This window comes from Petaurus breviceps, unplaced genomic scaffold (genome assembly GCF_028583685.1).
Source record: "Petaurus breviceps papuanus isolate PSGF00001 unplaced genomic scaffold, PetGlider_PUasm1.0 99, whole genome shotgun sequence".
NCBI classification, from domain to species: Eukaryota; Metazoa; Chordata; class Mammalia; order Diprotodontia; family Petauridae; genus Petaurus; species Petaurus breviceps.
In genome coordinates, this window is record NW_027187465.1 from 8,387,479 (window position 1) to 8,407,234 (window position 19,756).

General features: G+C 46.2%; 1 protein-coding gene across 2 annotated transcripts in view; it reads right to left on the reverse strand.

The window, feature by feature from the left end:
• The window catches only part of SGSM1 (small G protein signaling modulator 1), a 109,313-nt gene that overhangs the window by 47,828 nt on the left and 41,729 nt on the right, over nucleotides 1–19,756 (reverse strand). For both annotated transcript variants that reach the window (XM_069081907.1, XM_069081908.1), the window contains exons 3-9: nucleotides 13,486–13,561; nucleotides 7,773–7,935; nucleotides 6,359–6,511; nucleotides 5,215–5,282; nucleotides 4,620–4,765; nucleotides 4,355–4,486; nucleotides 859–983 (exon numbers count right to left, since the gene is read on the reverse strand). In XM_069081907.1, the coding sequence (XP_068938008.1) occupies nucleotides 859–983; nucleotides 4,355–4,486; nucleotides 4,620–4,765; nucleotides 5,215–5,282; nucleotides 6,359–6,511; nucleotides 7,773–7,935; nucleotides 13,486–13,561 (863 nt within the window). The remainder of the gene's footprint in view (nucleotides 1–858; nucleotides 984–4,354; nucleotides 4,487–4,619; nucleotides 4,766–5,214; nucleotides 5,283–6,358; nucleotides 6,512–7,772; nucleotides 7,936–13,485; nucleotides 13,562–19,756) is intronic.

Consider the following 19,756-nt stretch of genomic DNA (forward strand, 5'->3'; position numbering starts at 1 on the left):
GGGGCCCTAAAGACCTCTCATTTTACAGAGGAAAAAAATAATAACAAAATTAATATTAATAATTTGTAGGATTTTAAAGTTTAAAAAATATTTTTCTTACAACCATCCTTCCCATTTTATAGATGAGAAAACTGATATTGTTTGACTTGACTCAAGCCAGTGAAAGGGAAGTTCCTCATTTGTATAAAACAATGATATTTCCTTTCCAGTGAAACCTGTCAGTTAGTGGCAGAGCAGGGACCAAAAGTCCAGCCTTCCTTATGTCCAGGCCTCAGCAGCCCTACCCACAGAGGTCTCAGCCAAGACAGACCTCTAGGGGTCACAGGCCCTAATGGTGAAGATCTAGGTCAGTTCACTGGAGGTGGGCAGCAGGTAGGCTCACATGAATCCAGGTTTCAGACATGAGTTTCTAGAGGGCAAGGATCAATCTACCATCTCAGTATAACGAGGCCCCTGTTATACTCTCTCTGAGGACAGGTTCAATTTCCTCACCAGGTAAACAGCATCAAAGTTTGGCATCTTTTTCAAAGTCTCAAATGCAGAGGAAATTTCCAGGTGCTTGATAGATTAAAATAGGCTCATATATTTAGAATGAGAAGAGACCAGAGACCTTTGCATTTTACAGAAGAAGAAACAGTCTGAGTGTGGTTAAGTGATTTGCCTGGGATCATACCGCTAGCAAGTGGCTAAGAGAGGATTAGAATCCAGATCTTCCTGATTCCAGCCCAGAGTTCTACCCACTGAGACACCTAGAAGCTAGGTCTACCCCCTCTATCCATCACCAAGGCCAACCCCTCCCAGCCCTCACCCCATTAGTTCTCAGGGAGACCAAGAGAATGGCCACATTGAGTCAGTCACCTTTTCTCATAGTCCAGATCTCCCATAGAGCCATTCATTAGTTGGTTGGGCGTCCACTTTAGGGTCATGACATCAGCGGTTTGGTGCAGAGACAGGTACCCAGGAACAGCCTCCATGTCATCCCTCTAGGAGAGGTGGGAAAAAGGGGGAATGACTGAGCATTAAACATACAGGCTTAAAATGGTGGTGGTGGTGGTGGTGGTGGTGGTGGTGGTGATGATGGTGATGGTGGTGGTGATGACGATGGTGATGGTGGTGGTGGTGGTGACGATGATGGTGATGGTGATGGTGATGGTGGTGGTGATGACGATGGTGATGGTGGTGGTGGTGGTGATGATAATGGTGATGGTGGTGGTGATGATGATGGTGATGGTGATGGTGATGGTGGTGATGGTGACAGCATTTATTGAAGAGTTTTCAAAGACCTTTACATACACTATTTCCCTTTTCTGGGGAGGGCAATTGGGGTTAAGTGACTTGCCCAAGGTCACTCGGCTATTTTTTTGTGTTAAGTGTCTGAGGCCGAATTTGAACTCAGGTCCTCCTGACTCCAGGGCTGGTGTTCTATTCACCGCGCCACCAAGCTGCCCCCTATGCTATTTCCTTTCATACTAACAACAACTCCTGTAAGGCAGATGCTATTATTATCTCCATTTTCAGATGGGGAAACTGAGGCTGCAAAAGGTTAAGTAATTTGCCCAGGGGTCACACAGATGGTGTCTGAGGCAGGATTCCAATTCAGGTATTCCTGACTCTACCTACTATACCACCATGTTGTCTGGATCAATACTAAGTAATCAAACAACACACACTTTAAAAGTAACTTATATGTGAGGAACTGTTTGAGGTGCTAGGGATAGAAAGACAATGAACTAGATCTTGCCCTCAAGGAGCTTACATTCTATTAGCAGAAACATGTAATATACTAAAATTGGTTTTTGTTTTTACCCTGGTATTTCACTAATGTTGGGAACTCCCAGTGAGGAAATTCTCTACCAATGCAGGGCAGCACCTTCTAGTCTTAGACAGTGGCCCAGGGTCATGTAGCCAGCAGGGCTCAAAGAGGAAACTCGAACCCAGATCTTCCTGGCTTAGAGACTGGCTCTCCATTCACTATGTCAAATACAAATATAGACCAAGTAAATATGACTTTTTATTGTTGTATTTAGGGAAGACTCCAGAAAGCCTTCATATAGGATACAATGATCCGAGACAATTCCAAAGGACTCATGATAAAAAATACTCCCCACCTCCAGAGAGAGAGCTGATGGGCTCTGGGTACAGATTGAAACAGATTTTAAAATTTTTATTTATTTTTCTTGGGTTTTTTTGGTGTGGTTTTTTTGTAACACGGCAAATATGGAAATATGTTTTGCATGACTTCACATGTATAACCGACGTCATATTGCTTCCCTTAAAGGATGAGGGAGGGATGGGAATGAGGGGGAGAATTTGGAAGCTGATTTTTAAAATTAATGTTAAAATAAATAAAAATTTTAAAAGGCTTCGTGTGGAGGCAAGTTGAGACCTAAAGGGAACCAGAGGGTCTAAGAGGCAGAGGACAGAAAGGAGTGGGTCATCATCATTAGGCAGCATGAGGTGGTGTATAGAAATCCAGCCTTGAAGTCAGAAAAATCAGGGTTTGATTCTGACACATACTGGCTGAGTGGCCCTGAATAAGTCATGTCTCAGCACCCCAGGTGGCTTTCTATGACTATTTGCCATAAATGAGTCACTAATCCAAATCAGTAGAATGAATTTCCACTCAGAATTTTCTACGGTTATGAAAATTCAGGTTCTGATGAATAATAATGGCTATTTATATAGTGAATTGCCCAGGGTCAGACAGTTTCCTTACTTTAAGAAGCCTCCAGCCCCAATAAGATCCCATAGGATCATTGAGTTGGAAAGCGTCTTACATGCTGTCTACTCCAACCCCCACCTTTTACAAATGAGGAAACAAAGGCCAAGAAGAGCTGAGTTGAGTGACTTGTCCAAAGTCACACAGCTAAGCTCACAAGAGCACAGATTTAGATCTGGCAAAGACCTTACCATTTACTCCAATCCCCTAGTTTTATAGAGAAAGAAACTGAAAGCCAGGGAGCTGAGTGACTGGTCTGAGACTGTACAGATTAGACGTGATACCAGAGGCAGGATTGGTTTCCAAATTCATTGCCCCTTCCCCTTCCCCAATGCGGTCTTTCTCATCCCCTGCCTGGCTGTGCCAGCATACACCAGAACTGATGGTTCTGACCATGCCCCTCCCTGTCACTGCCAATTTTCAGTGAGAAAGCAGCCCTCGGGGTTTCCATGGTTACTGTAGCTCCAGACAACAAGATGAGAGCCTGTTTCTTTGGGAGGCATGTTCCAAGACCCCGCTGCTCCTTGAGGGCTAGACACAATCATACTATCTCTTCCAGCAGCCCCCTGCCAAGCCCAACTAAGGAGCTGAGTCCCAGGGAATCTTTCAGTGGATACAGATGGGGAGGACATGGGACAATGGGTGAGCATCTGTAGGCCAGCTGGGAGGAGGCAGGGACAGGGAGGAGACAGTCGATGTAGAATGATGGATTTGGGGTCAAATGGCCTGAGACTACAGAATGCCAGGGGTGGAGGGGACACAGAAGTATCTGGTTCAATATTCTTCATGTCAGTCAGTCGTTCAGAGCAATGGCAATGGAGTTACAAAGAAAGTAAAAAAAAAAATGGTCCCTGCCCTCAAAGAGCTCCCATTCTAATTAGAGAGACAATGTGTCTACATACACAAGGTAAACACAAAGTAGAAGAGAGATGTTACAGGGGAGGGCAGCTAGGTGGCCTCACAGAGCACAGAGTGCTGGACCTAGATACAGAAGACTTAATCTTCACGAGTTCAAATACGGCACTAGACACTTCATAGCTATGTGACCCTGGGCAAGTCACTTAACCCTCTCTGCCTCAGTTTCTGCATCTGTAAAATGAGCTGGAAAAGGAAATGGCAAACCACTCCAGTATCTCTGCCAAGAAAGTCCCAAATTGGGTCACGGAGAGTCAGACATGGCTCAACGACAACAAAAAATTGGGAAGCATTTAATAAAGTAAAAAAAATTAATTTAAAAAATAAATAGAAGTTACCATGTTTCAAAGATTCTTGTTCATGGAACCCCAAATGGCACCCAGATTCCAGGGCCTACTAGGCCTACATAGCAACAAGAGCAAGCAACCAGAGGTCAGACCTACAGGGATCAAAGTCGGTTGATTCTCTTTGTTAACTGCAGAAAGAGAGGCAGCTAGGTGGTGCAATGAATAGAGCACCGGCCCTGGAGTTAGGAGGACCTGAGTTCAAATCCAGTCTCAGACACTTAACACTTACTAGCCATGTGACCTTGGGCAAGTCACTTAACCCCAATTGCTCTGCTCTTCCCCTTCCAAAAAGCAAAAAACACAAAATAAAATAACTGGAGGAAGATCAGCGAAAAGCATCTCTACCAGGCCTGGAGCTCAGTTTGCCACTCACCGGCTGGACCAAGACATTGTTCTTGCCATAGAGTAGGGTGGCCCGTGAGTTCTGATGCAAGGACTCCACGTAGTCCCTGGCAGAGAGGGAGGGCCGGTCGTCCATGCTGCCGCTCGAATGTCGCTTCTGGATCTGGGAGGGTGGGGGCAGAGAGGGATGGGATGCAAGGGGTCTCAGGGGATGTTCTGAGCTCCAAGCCCCATCTCTCTTGACCTTGCCTTTCCTCCTCCCATTCTCCCCAGCCTGATCCCCAAGTCCCACTCACACAAAGCGCTGGGCGCTTGGTGGGAGAGTCCTGGCGGAGGTGGGAGCTGTGGATCCGGTGCCGTTGGACCAGCTCGTCAGCAGAGGGGTCTGTCCAGAAATGGTCTGCAGTCTTCATCTTGGTGTACTCCAGTGCACAGGGGCCCACTGGGGGCAGAGTGAAACATCAGAGCCCAAACAGCCAGGCCGGGGCCCAGCTCTCCCATCCCTTCTGCCTGGCATAGAATCCTGAGATCTGATAGAGCAAACGCTCCCTGAGGGCAGGCATCATTTCAGCTTTGTCTCTGTCTCCCCAGCGCTTAGCAGAGAGTACCTAGCACGTAACTGATGATTAATAAGTATCTGTTAAATTAATAAGCATTATTATGTGCCTAGGAAGAGCCAGAGACAAAAATAAATGGTCCCTATCCCCAAAAAACTTACCTTCTATAAGAGAACACAACATTTATCAGGCACATAAATGCAAATACTAATAAATGGGGTGGCCAATGTGGAGAGAGGCATTCAGGAAAAGCCTTAAGCAGGCAGGGGCTCCTGAGCTGGGTTTGGAAGGCAGCTGGAGATACTAAGGGGGCAGGGGGAGAGGAGGGACTCACCCAGCAAAGAAGCCAGGATGGGGCCATCAACAGGGTCCATCAAGAGGGCTTCCTTCTCGTAGTACTTACTAGCAAGAAGGTAAAGGAGGCATGAGTTTGAACAGCTCACAGCAGAAGGAACTAATCCATGCAACCCCAAGCAATGCCTTTGTCATGGCAGTGCACATCTCAAGGTGTTTTACAGTTTGCAAAACAAACAAACAAACAATTTTTCCTCATGTATATCATCTCATCTAAGAATCACAATTTTGCAAAAACAAAGCAGTCTTTGCCCTCAAGCAGCTCACAAAGCCTGAAATACGTCTTTGAGGAACCCAAATGGCTTATTCTGTGCCTGTGCCCTGGATGTAGAAGTAATCACAGGAATATCAATATGCAATACATTGAATTGACTTCCTACTATTTGAAGGGGATAAGATAAAATTTAGGAAGAATATCAGATGGGAGGAAATCTTTGACATGGCATTCAAGGCTTTCTTACAATCTGGCTGCAAGTTCCCCTTCCAAGCGTATTTCGTGCCATGCATTCTCTGTTCCAATCAGACGTCATGTCCCACCTTTGGTGCCTTTGCAGTGACTGCCCCTCATGCCTAGCATATCCTCCTTTCTCACCTCTAGCCTTCAGAATCCTTAGGATAGAAGGATCACACTTTCAGAGCTGAAAGGGACCTTGGAGACCATCAATCCAAGCCCTTCATTTTACAGGGGTAGAACTGACTTGCCTCAAGTCATAGATACCAAAGGCAAAGGGTGGGCTTTTGAACCAAGGCCTCCAACTCCAAAGTCAGTGATCTTCTCACTGATCATGCAAGGCAAGCTCGTCTAGGAAGCCTCCTATGATTCCCTGCCCTGAATTTCCCTAAAACACCTGATTAGGAACTCCCCTTGCTCCCTCTCACTCCCTACCACCCTGCATTGTCTTCTGTGAACCCACAGTCCCCTCCAACAGAATGCAAGCTTCTTGAGGGCAGGGTCTTTGTGCTCCCAGGGCCTAGTTCTGTACCTGATATTTTGTACATAACTCATAGAGGTTGGTTATGAATGTTTGTTGAGTGCAATGCCAGCCCCATTTGGGGAATAGCCATCATGGGAAGTTGACCTTTCCTTCCTCCCTTCCCTGTCCCACCCCATCCCCTAGGCTCACCTGCTATTCTCTACCAGGTAATGCACAATTTTATCCAAGACCTTTTCAAACAGGGCTGTGCGGATCCACAAGTGTTTGAGGGCCTGGGGGGACAGGTTGGGCAGCTTGGGAAGCTTCCGAACATTCTCCTGGAGACCCTGGAGCTGGTTCCGCCTTTGGTGAAGGGAGTAGAGAGACATGAGGGCTGATATGGGAATTTTCCCCACACCAAGGCCCCAGACTGCCATGAGACAGACCTCCCCACACCCCCAGGCTCCCCAACAGCCACTTCAAGGCCATCCTGGAATCATAGATTTAGAGTTGGAATAGACCTGAGAAAGCCATCAAGCCCAACTCTACCATTTTACAGAGGCAGGTTAAGTGATCGGCCTGGGGTCATAAGTATCTGTGGTAGGATCTGAACCCAGATTTTCTTGACTCAAAGCCCATTAACCTGTCCCCTGTGTCATAAGGCATTTTGTGGAATGTGGAGAGTGCTGGGCCTGGAGTCAGGAAGACCAGAGTTCAAATCTGGTCTTAGACACTGTGACTCTGGGAAGATCATTTAACCCTTGTCTGCTTCAACTGCAAAATGCACCTACCTTGCAGGGTTGTAAAGTCCTTAGCACAGTCGTTGACACACAGCAGGTGCTATATAAATGCTTATTCCCTTTCCTATGTTACCTCTCAAGAAGCCTGGGTATAAAAGGGTTTGGGGGACTTGGGAAGAACACCCAGATACAAAAAAAGCAAGGTGAAGACTGAAATTCCTTCCTAGTAGAGAAAAAGAACCCTCCCTAAAGGAAAAGCAAGACAGCAACAAGCTTTAAATGCAAGTACCTCTGGGAAAGAGAAAACAGGAACTCTTTCAGACTAAATGTGAGTGACTTAGCAGATTCTAAGAGGAGAGAAGGGGAAGAGAGCTATTACGTTAGACTGTGAGCTCTATAAATACAGGGACCTTGTCTTCTAAAATTTTTTTTTATTTTACTTTTAATCAATAAGTATTTATTTTTCTCCTTCCCCCTGCCACCAAGCAGTGGGGAGGGGAGGTAGGATGAAAAGACAAAACCAAGTCTGAAATAAATGAGTACAGTCAAGCAGAACCAATTGACCATGTCAAGGATCCTGCCTTATGTGACTTTTCTAACTTCTACTGCATGGACCCAGTGGATGATTAATTAATGATGTCTGTTATTAATATTATCTGTTAATGAATGAAAAGGCCGGCTACACTGCTGTCCTTCCCTCCTCCACCTCGCCCTAGTAAGGTGAGGAGCATCAGAGAGGGAGGAAAGCCAGCTTCCTTGGGAAGGATTCCTTCCATCAAAGCTGCCCCATGTTCATCCCCCCCTTGACTTTGACCTTGGGAAACGGCAGGATGGGAGAGCACCAACCATGATCCGGGGCAGCGCCAAGCCCGCCCTTCACTCACGCGTTCTCGATCAACTGCTCCAGGTCTTGGACCTTTCGGGACAGCTCCTCTGCGGGGGCGAAGCTCTTCCCCACCTTCATGAAGAGTGCTGCGATCTTATTGCTTCGAAGGAAGCCAGCTGCCCGGCGCTTCAGGCCATGCAGCACGCAGGCTTCCACCGCAGCTGTAGGGGAGACAGTCAGCAGGCAAAGATTCAGACCTGGAAGAAGTCCGTTAGCACAAACCCCTCATTTAACACGAAGGAAACTGAGGCTCAGAATGGTTAAGGGCCTTTACTCTATGTCATGTGAGTGTCCGTTGAAGAGCTAGGAATGTTTAACCTGGAAAAGAGACGCGCTGGGGCACAGAGGAGCTGTCTCAGGAATCTGAACTCTCTCATATGGAGGAGGGGCTGGACTTGTTTTGTCTGGACCCAGGGGCAGAACCAGGACCAGTGGGTAGAAGGAAGTTTCAAAGGGTTAGACTGAAGATGGAAGTCTGGAAAAACTTCCTCCCAATGACAACTATCCCAAAGCAAGCTGGGTCCCCTGGAGAGGTCGCAGGCTTGTCCTCACTGTCTGAGGCTGCAGACCACTTGTCTGACACGTTATGAGTTTGACTAGATGGCTGCTGGGGTCCCTTCTAGCTCTCAAATTCTGTGAGTCAGTGAAAGTGACATGAGGAAGTTGGTTCCCTATCTGGGGACTCAGTTTCCTCATCTATAAAATGGATCAGAGATCCAGGACGGAAAGTGAGATGGTCAGTGAGTGATAAGTCATTAATAGAAGACCAGTCCCTCAGAGACCATCTAGTCCAGCCCCCAGGAGAGAGTCTGATTTTGGCACAGCTCATCCAGTCTTGGCTTAAATATTTCTACTGAGGGAAAGCCTCCCACCTCTCAAGGGAGCCCATTCATGTTGGGAATTCAAGACTTCGTGTCCTGTTCATGAATTCTGCCTAATTTAGCTTTAAGGATCTCAGCCATTCAGGCAGCTTCTGGGTGGGAAGGTGGCCACTCAAGAAACCCTCTTCCTGTTCCTCTCTTCTTCCACCAGACTGGTGTCTAGGACATGCCACTTTATAGAGAATTTACTCACAGAGGCAGACCCTAAGCTGCCCTTGGGTTATTCAGTCATGTTCATTCTAATGAGGAAGAAAGCTAATAGGTGTGCAGGAAAAAGCCCTTGATTGGGAGTCAGGGAACCTAGGTTTGAGTACCAGCCCTGTCCCTTAGCTGCAGAGTGACCCTGGGAAAATCATTTCCCCTCCTCTGGGCCTGTTTCTTCATGTGTAAATGAGGAGACTGGACTCTAGACTGCTCTCTAGAAGCGGGATCCAAAAATGCCCTTATATGCTCTGAAATTCAAACCCTCCTAATCCTGGACAATGGCCAGAGCCCATTGCTACAGGAGCCACAACTCAATGTCCACCCACTGTTTGTTATTCACTTCTATGTCTACCTTTCCTCTGCTACTCTACCTGGCATGTGGTGCCCCACAGGTCTGCTGGAGACAGGCGGATGGGTGGCTTAACCTTCCCTGCCAGGCTGGCTGGGTTCCACCCCTGAATATGGGGATTATGAGAGAGTGAATTATTAACACACAGGCTACATTATTTTCAGAGGCCTTGGCAAGGATTCCACAGGAACAGTGCCAGCTTTCTCCCTGAAGCCCACTGTATGCCCAGGGACCCACATATAGGGAAGCAAGCCAGGGCTCCTTCCAGCATATGCACAAAAATTCCCTTTGCAGAGGATGGGCCAAGGCATCAGCTCATCCAACCTTCACAATCAACCCAGCCAGGGGAGGTAGGGCACATTTTATCACCTCCATTTAACAGAGAGAAAAACTGAGGTGTAAGAGGTAAAGTCCAAAGTCATATAACAAATTGATAATGGAGACAGGGAAGCAGGATAGAAGAATGGAATGACAAATCTCTATGGGATGACTGCCAGGTTATAGAGGGAATCTGGAGGCAGGTTAGTGTGGGACCAGATGGCCTGAGACAATCATTCCGCTCCTTGCTGCCTAAAGGACAATTCACCTCTCCAGGCCTCTGCTTCCTCATCTGGAAAATAAGGAGATTGGACAACATTGCCTTTGAGGTTCCTTTCAGGTCTGGGATTTTATTGTTTGTTATTTGTATGACCTTGGGTAGGTCACTTAACCTCTCAATGCCTCAGTAGACTTCATCTCTACAATGACAGCTTCAGATGAGGATACTGGGCTCACTCCTAGCATTCCCTTCTCCTCTTTCAGTAAATGAGCAAATCCTGCCTTTCTCTCACTGCCCCCTACACCCTGCACCCCTGCCATGAAGCTGTAGACTGACCAATGCCCAGGTTAACTGGAAATAGCCCATATGCTTGGCTCTTCCCATTAATAAGCTGGTGCCCCTGTGCCCCTGGCTGGTCACTGATGGGGGATTCGAGGGCAGAGAACTCCTTTTTTATTCCTCTAATCAAAATTACAAGTCACTGCTTGGTGCTGGCCTGCAAACAATGGAGGAGGGCTGGGGATTAATGGTCAGGCCCCAGGGACAGCAGCCTGTCACAGACTCCCTTCTGCTTCTCTGCTTTTCTGGGGATAAGACTGCACATCCAATAGAGAAATGGCCGCGTTCTTACAGAATCAGACATGGTGGCTTTCACATTGGCAGCAGCCAGTAAGTCTGTCTGCACAGATATTATATATGTGATAATATACATGCATATGTTCTATATTAGAGTACATGTGTGCATATATAGACATATATCTATATATGCGAGAGAGGGGAAGTAAAAGAGAGAGATGGGGAGAGAGTGAAAGAGAGGAGAGAGATGGAGAGATAGAAAGAGAGAGGAGAGATGAAGAGAGATGGAAAAGAAAGAAAGATAGGAGAGAGAAGAGAAAGAGAGAGGGGGAGAAAGAGAAGAGAGAGATGGAGAGAGAAGAGAGGAGAGAAAAGGGGAGAGATGGAAAAGGCAGAGGAGAAATAAGAGAGAAATAGGAGAGAGAAAGGGAGAGGAGAGAGAGGGGGGAAGGGAGACAGAAAGAGAAGAAAGAGGAGAGAGAGGGTGTGAGGGAAAGAGAGAGGAGAAAGAGGGGGAAGGGGGGAGAGAGAGAAAGAGAGAGAGAGAGAGAGAGAGAGAGAGGAAAGAAAAACAAGAGAATGAAAAGAGATGGAAAAGAAAGAGGAAAAGAGAGATAGGAGATATGAGAGAGAGAGAAGAGAGGTGGGAAAGAGAGAAAAAGAGGAGAGAAAGAGAGACACAGAAAAAGAGACAGATACACAGAGACAGAGAGCACAAGTCCCCTGCAGCCCTCTCCTCCCAAGGCTGGCAGTGCCCTATCAGAGCTCTGCTGATTCTGAACTTGAGGCTCACTAGTTTCAGCCCAGCAGCTCTATTCCTCTAGAAAGGAAGAGCAGAAAGTGCATTCTCGACACCTCTGGGCTCCCTGCACCCTCCCATTCCCCCCATGCTGGGGTTTCTTAGCACCCCTGCAGGACACGCCCGGACTCCTCTGTTGCACTGATACAAATAACGTGGCCACCTCAGAATATTTTCTAACAAAAATTCCTAATTCACTGGTAGCATTTAATAAGACCAGAGTGGGACCACTGGTGTCTCATCCTAAACAGTGCCTAGCTGCCCATTCATCAGGGTACCTGTACTAGATGAGATTTGGAGGATGAGGGGGAGCAAGCCAGTCCTGTGCCGGTGTTCTAATGGACAAAGGGGGCTTCAAAATACCTCTGATTTTTAAGTGACAGCAAATCACATTGGTCTGGTAGAATCATAGACTCTTAGAATTGGAAGTGACTTCAGTGACCTCCTAGTTCATACTACTACTACTACTACTACCACTACCACTACTACTACTACTACTACCACCACCACCACCACCACCACCACCACCACTACTACTGCTGCTACCTGGCATTTCTATAGCACTTGAAGGTTTGCAAAGCACTTTTCAATTTTTTTTAATTTAATCCTCACATCAATCCTGGGAGGTAGGTCCTATTATTATTTCCATTTTACAGATGAGGAAACTGAAGTGAACTGACTTGTCCAGGATCACACAGGTAGCAAGCGTCTGAGGTCAGATTTAAACTCATGTCTTCTTGATTCCGGGTCCAATGCTCTAATCACTGTGCCACCAGCTGCCTTTTCCATCATTTCCATTAAAAGACCAAGAGTTTTTTTTTCAGATGAGTTTACTTACCATTCCTCTCCCATTCTCTACCTGTTAAATTTTTTCAATAATATTTTCCCCAATTGCATGTAGAAACAATTTTTAACATTTTTTTTTTTGCTTTTTTGGAGGGGGGAATGCAGGGCAATTGGGGTTAAGTGACTTGCCCAAGGTCACATGGCTAGTATGTTAAGTGTCTGAGGCTGGATTTGAACTCAGGTCCTCCTGACTCCAGGGCTGGTGCTCTATTCACTGTGCCACCTAGCTGCCCCTAACATTTATTTTTTTTTATTTGAGATATAAATCCTTTCCTCTCTCCCTTCCCTCATTCCTTCCTGAGGTGGAAAGCAATTTGATATAGATTCTACATGTGCAGTCATGCAAAACATATTTCCATATTAGTCATGTTATGAAAGAAAATACAGACCAAAAAAAATTTAAGTGAAAGATAAGTCTGCTTCGATCTACATCCAGATTCCATCAGTCCTTTCTCTGGAAGTGGATAGCATTTTCCATCATGAATCCTTTGGGATTCTCTTGGCTCATTTGTATTGCTCAGAATAGCTAAGTCATTCACAGAGGATCCCTGTACCATATTGCTGTTACTGCCTGTTCCTGTCAAATTGATTTTTTGAGCCCAAGTACAAGACCTTACATTGATTCCTGTCCTATTTCATCATCTTCAACCTAAGCTAATGTTCTGGCCTCTCAAGAGCATTCTGAACCTTGACTGTTATTCATTGTGTTAACCATTCCTCTTAGCTTTGTGTTACCTGCAAACTGGCTACACCTGGCATGCACCATCTTGGCTACACTTGGCATGTGCCATCTTGGCTATATTTGGCATGCACCATTTTGGCTACACTTGGTGGAAGGAACCATCTTGCCTATACTTGGCATGTACCACCTTGGCTACATTTGGTGGAATGTGCCATCTTGGCTGCACTTGGTGGAATGTGCCATCTTGGCTACACTTGGTGGAATATGCCATCTTGACTACACTTGGCATGCACCACCTTGGCTACACTTGGCATGAGCCATCTTGACTATACTTTGTGGAATGTGCCATCTTGCCTACACTTGGCATGCACCATCTTGGCTACACTTGGTGGTGGCATGTGCCATCTTGGCTACACTTGGCATGCACCATCTTGGCTATACTTGGCATGTGCCATCTTGGCTACATTTGGTGGTGGCATGTGCCATTTTGGCTACACTTGGTGGCATGTACCATCTCTGCTTTTATCGAAATCACTAGTAAATGTAAAGAACATGGGGCAGTTTCTTTTTCTCACAATATTCCTGTGGTTAAGTACTTTCATTCTATTTTTACAAAGAAGGAAACCAAGGCTCAAACACGCACCCACAGGGCAAGAGCTAAAATGCAGACACATGGTCCAATTCCAACTTCAGTGGTGTTTCCACTATATCCCACCATTGCTGAAAGTTGTCATCTCAAGGCCTTGAGGGAACAGAGATAATGCATCTTCCAGTGGCCAAGATGAAAACCAAATAGGAAGCTCCCTTTTTAGCTAAAGGGAAGCCACTAGACTCACCACAGAATGAGATGATATGGCTGCTGTCTTCATGGACAAACTTCCGGGTCACGGCCTCTTCCATGATCTGCTTTACCTTAGGGACAAAGGAAGAAGGGGAAAAATAAGAATTTATCAAGTGCCTGTGTGCCTGGCATTGTGCTAAGTGCTTTACAAATATCTCATTCGATCTGCAGAAAATCCTGGGAGAGGAGTGCTATTATGATTCCATTTCAGTTGAGGAAACTGAGGCAGGTGGAGTGACTTGTCCAGGATCACACAGCCAATAAGTGTCTGAGACTGGATTTGAACTCAGGTCTTCCTGACCCCAAGCCCAGTGCTCTGACCACTGTACCACCTGGTTTCTTCAAAGAGATACCGAGTAGGAAATCAACAAAACTCATCCATAGGGAGATGTCCTTCCTGAGACTCAGAATTCAGCTTTTAATAATCTGCTGAGAATAAAAATGCTTCACTTATCCCAACAGTCTTGTGCAAAGTGGAAGGGGAAGGGGGAACCAGATGGTCCCCTGTGGGTTACCCTGGGTTCCCAGGAAATTGGAATATGTCAACAAACAGAAAAAAATCTCACCACTGACAATTATCTTGAGTTTTAAAGTTGGCAAAGTCATTATAGCATTTGATCATGACAGTAAATCTGTGAGGTAGAAATGGCAGGTATTAATCTAATTCTACAAATGAGGAAATTGAGGCAGACAGAGGTAAGTGACTTGTCCAGGGTGACATAGCTAACAGATTCCAGAGGCAAGATTTTATATCCAGGTGTTCCTGGTTCCAAGGCCAATACTCTGTTAATTCAATTGGGGGAGGGAAGATTTAGAGTCAGAGGACCAGGGTTCAAATCCTCCTGCTGTCCCTTAGTATCAGTGAGATCTAAGGTTAAAGAGCTTGTGTTATTTGGGGGAGTCACTTAATGTCTCAGTTTCCTCATCTGAAAAATGACAAGGTTGGGCTCCATGGCCTCCGAGGTCCTTTCCAGCTTCTGAACCATGATCACTCATCAGGATGCACCTGAGTCAGACTTCCCAGAACATACAATTGGAAAACAAGAGCCTCATGAGGCGGTGGCCAGGGTTGTCGAGCTGACCCTCAAAGCTAGAATGAATGAGAATCCACACAACTCCCATTTTTCCAGCTCTTGAAGCCTTACAGGTCTGCTCACAACCACCAACAAAGGCTTCTGTTCTCCCCATTTTAAAGATGAAAAGGCTGAAGGCCAGAGGGGGAGATATGATAGGGAGGAATGGATCAGTGTAGAAGACCTAGGTTCAAATTCCACCTTGGACACTTATTTGGAGTGTGACTATATGCACTCCCTTCTCCTCTCTGGGCCTCAGTTTCCTCATCTGTAAAATGGGAAGATTGGAGCTAAATACCCTCAGAGATCCCTTTTCCCCCTGGAACTAAGAGCCCATTATGTGTTGTTGGACAAGTCCTTTTACTTCTCTGGGCCTCACTTTCTTTATCTGTAAAATAAGGGGGTTGGCCTCATTGACCTCTGCATCTTTTTTTTTTAAAAGCAATTGGGGTTAAGTAACTTGCTCAAGGTTACACGGCCAGTTATTTCTGGGTGTGGTGCTGAGTATCTGAGCCCGGATTTGATCCAGGTCATCCTGACACTGGAGCCCGTATTCTTACTCACTGAGCCACCTGGCCGCCCCTAAGCAATCGGGGTTAAGTAACTTGCTCAAGGTTACATGGCCAGGTATTTCTGGGTGGGTGTTAAGTGTCTGAGCCCGGGATTCGATCTCCAGGTCATCCCAACACTGGAGCCGGTGCTCTTACTCGCTGTGCTACCTGGCCACCCCCTGCATCTTCTTTTTACTCTAAGATCCTATGTCTAGGGTCACACAGGAGTGTCAGGTGGGATTTCAGTCCTGGCCTCTTGGCTTCAAAGACTGTCTGCACCATACCACTGTTTTCCAAGACTCCTTCACCATGGGGTTCTGAGAAGGAAAGACCAGAATCTTAGGGACCTAGATTAATGGTAGACCCATGGTCAACCATCTGGAAGACTAGAAGATGGGATTCATCCCATTGTCTCTACGATAAACATTTGGGGGCTGGACTTCAACACAACACAGCAAAACACAACATTCTGTTCCTTCCCCGAGGAGGTAATTTGACTTGTCCAAGATTACATCAGTTCAACTTCCAACCTCTCCTCTTCTTCGTGGACATTTGTCCCTTGAGGTGGTTATGACCCAACTACAACCTGGGCACCTGTACCAGTTCCTACCCAAGCAGAACTCCCCTCCTCCACCTGCTGCACCTGCCTCTGGATTGTCTCAGGGCTATAGAAGGCAGGTCTTCCTCTCCACCCCCCACCCCCATCCTCCTTTGAGTAGGGAGGATCTGTAGGCTCAGAGCTCTGGTGAGTAAGAGCCCACCTCCTTCCTTTTCATTTTTGATGGGATAGAGTGAGTCACACAAAATGTGTGATGGGCTGTGAAATGTATCACAGACCTCATGATGCTATGTTTCCACAGGAGCCTGGGGGACAGAACACTGGGTCTTCACTTAGATCTCAAATCCCAAGACCTCACATTAAAAATATTTTCCCAAGCTTCAGTCCTCCAGAAATGGCCGGTGAGACTGGATGCACACACAAGCACACACACACTCATCATACTATACTCAAAGTTACAGAACTGATAAGAAACCTAAAGAATTCAGAAAATGTTTTACACATTCCTTTCCAATAAAAATAATAATAACAACAGTAATAACCACCTACTACTACTTCTACTACTGCTGGTACTAGCTAACACTTATATACTGTTTACTATCTGCTATTTTTTCATAGTAACCCTTTGAGAAGTAGGTAATAAAAATATTAATTTTGTTTTATGGCTAAGAAAATGAGGTTCAGGAAAGTCATTTGGTATGATATAAAATTCATTCATTCAATGATTCACTCATTCATTCAACAAGCATTAACTAAGTTTCTGTGATAGGTCAGGTGCTATGCTAAGCAATGCAGATACAAAGATAAAAACAAAATGGATCCTGCCTTCAGGAAGCTTACATTCTATTGAGGTGGGGGTGGGAAGAAACATGTATCCTGAAATTAAATTCAAAACAGACAAAAAGTAATTTCCAGTGTGGGAAGGATTAGCAACTGGGGTACCACAGTATGTTTCATATAGTAGATGACATTTGAGCCAAGCTTTGAAGGAAGCTAAAGATTCTAAGAGGCAGAGGTAGAGAGGAAGAACATTCCAGGTATGGGGGATTGTTGGTGCAAAGGCTTGGAGATGGGAGATGGCAGATGGCATGGCATTATAAGGAACTGCAAGTAGGTCAATTTGGCTGGGACTTCTATTATGCGTAAAGGAAATAATGGGAAATAAGCCTGGAGGGGTCAGTTGGAGCAATATTATAAAGGCTTCAAAATAACAACAACAACAATAATAATAATAGCATTTATATAGTACCTGTTGTCTGTCAGATATTGGGCTGAACACTTTACCAACATCTCATTTGATCCTCACAACAGCCTTGTGAGGTAGGCACTATTATTATCCTCATTTTACAGTTGAGGAAACTAAGGCAAACAAGTTAAGTGACCTGTCCAAGGTCACACAGCTAGTAAGTATCTGAGATATAATTTGAGCTCAGGTCTTCCTGACTCCAGGTCCAGAACTATCCTACCTAGCTGCCTCAAAGCCTAATGAGAAATTTGCATTTTATTCTAGTGGCAAGAAAGAGGTATTAGAGTTTATTGAGCAGGGGAATGACCTAGTCCTACCTGGGCTCTAGTAATATCATTTTGTTGGCCATGTGGAGGAGAGCCTGGAGAATGAGAGAGAATGGACGCAGATAGAACAAATAAAGAGGGGACTGCAATGGACCAGGTGAAAGGTGATCAGGTCTGACCAAGGGGTGAGGGTGGCTGTCCAAGGCAAGAGAAGGAGATGGATATGAGACAGCATGAAAGCAAGCCAACTATTTATACATGATGGACAAAGGCAAAGGGAGACATGAGGTTGATTCCAAGGTTGTGAATGACTGGAAGAATGGAGGGGTCCTTGTCACATAAAGGGAAGTTCAGGAGAGGGGGGATTTGAGGGAAAGATGATGAGTTGTGTTTTGGACATGATGAGTTTGAGACATCTATGGGATACCCACTTAGAGTTTCCAACAGGCAGTTGGTGTTGCCAGAGTGGAAATCAGGGGAGAGACTTTCAGATCTGGGAATCATGGAGTATATAACTGAATCAATGGAACCCAACAAGGTCACTACTACTAACTACTCCTGCTTCTACTACTACTACTACTACTACTATACTACTACTTCTACTACCACTCTTACTGCCCAACATTTATATACCGTTTACTATCTGCCAGGCATTGTGCTAATTAAAGCTTTATACTTATCTCATCTGATCCTCACAACAACCCTGGAATGTAGGTGCTACTATTATCCTTCTTTTACAGATTAGGAAATTGAGGCAAACAGGGATGACATGACTTGCCCAGGGTCACACAAGTCTTGCTGACTCCAAGTTAGGTGTAAAGGATATAGAGAGTACAGGTTCCAGGACAGAGCCATAGGGAGCACCTGTACATAGGCCTTGGGACAGGGATGATGATGGCAGCTAGGTGACACAGTGGATAGTTCCCTGATTCTGGAGACAGAAAGACCTGAGTTCAAATCCTATCTCAGACACTCAGAGCTGCCAAAGTCTCTAAGTCTCAAATCTGGCACTTGAAGTCAGAGAAGAAAGAGGTAGAAACAGAGACATACACAGAAAGACAAAGAGAAAGAGACAGGAGAGAGAGAGACACAGAGACAGAGGGAAGGAGGGAAGGAGGGGGGAGGAGAGAGGGGAGGGAAATATGAGGAAGGAGTATTTAGAGTGAACAGTGGCAGGGACGCAAAGACACAAACACATGGTTTTCAGCCAACAGTGTTTTGCTTGTCACTGAGACTCTGGGTCCCCCAGTGGGGCTGACCCCATGCCCACAGCACAGCTGTCCCAATACCATACAGGTCCCTTTCCAAACTAGAGCCAAGGAACCGCAGGGCTCCTTCCCTGTTCTCAATGTTGCTGTCATTTGGTCACTTGAGTTGTGCCCTGTGACTCTGTCACTCTGTGACTCCATTTGGAATTTTCTTGGCAAAGATACTGGAGCAGTTTGCTGTTTCTTCTTTCAGTTAATTTGACAGAGGAGGAAACTGAGGCAAACAGGGTGAAATGATTTGCCCAGGGTCATGCAGCTAGCCAATGTCTGAGCCCAGATTTGAACTCAGGAAGATGAGTCTTCCTGACCCCCGTGTCTAGAGCTCTGGGCACTATGGCGCCACCTAGATGCCCCTGTTCTTAAAGAGGCACCATCTATACAACAATGTGACCAAGGCTACTCCACAAGATAAGAAGAATATCGATTATGCTCTCACTTAACCCTCACAGCAACCCTGGGGGCAGGTGCACTTAAGATCTCCATTTTACAGATGAGGAAACTGAGACAGACTGAGATGAAGGCATTCTTCTCTGGATTTCAGTTTCCACATCAGGGTTGAACCAGACTTCTTCTCTGGTTCCTTCCAGCTTAGGTCCAGGCTCCTACGATCCTTTGAAAAGCACTTAAGTCAGTCCAATGAGCATTTCTGTGCCCTCTGCTACTGACAAGTTGCCCTGCCTCTGCAAAATCACAGCCCATAGTCAGTATTTTTGATGCACTCCTTTCAGGAGGAGGAGCCAGGAGTCCCAGAAGGGCCACCAGCTTCCCTGATAAGAGCAGGTGGCTGCCTCTGGACACCTGGAGACATGGACAGGTGGAAGCGGTCCCAGGGAAGCCAGCTGCCTCTAGCCTGGGCACCCAGCCAGCCCAGGCTCTGCTTTGGGCCAAGCTCCCAGAGGCCCAGGGTCTCACCGGCCTTGCCTTTTCCCAGGCGCCCTTTCCTCTCCTCCTTCCAAGAGGGTGTGAGCCGGTGTTTGCATGTAATTCAATTAACCAGAGATCTAGCAGGAAGTGGCTTGTCTGCTGGCCCTAGATGCTCCTTCCTGAATGAAGCTGGAGTGTGTAAGAGGGGGAAAAGGGAAGGGGGATAGGGAGCCCTGGGAGGAGAGAAACAGAAGGATTCACGTCAGAGGGAAGGCCCCTGGGGAGAGGGTGGGGATGGGCTTGGGGCTCTACACAAGAGTCTAGAGGGACAAGACTTTAGAACAAAGAATGCTGGGCTCAGAGCTGGGAGGGGCCTTAGAACAGGGAATGTCAGAGCTGGGAGGGGCCTTAGAACAGGGAATGTCAGAGCTGGGAGGGG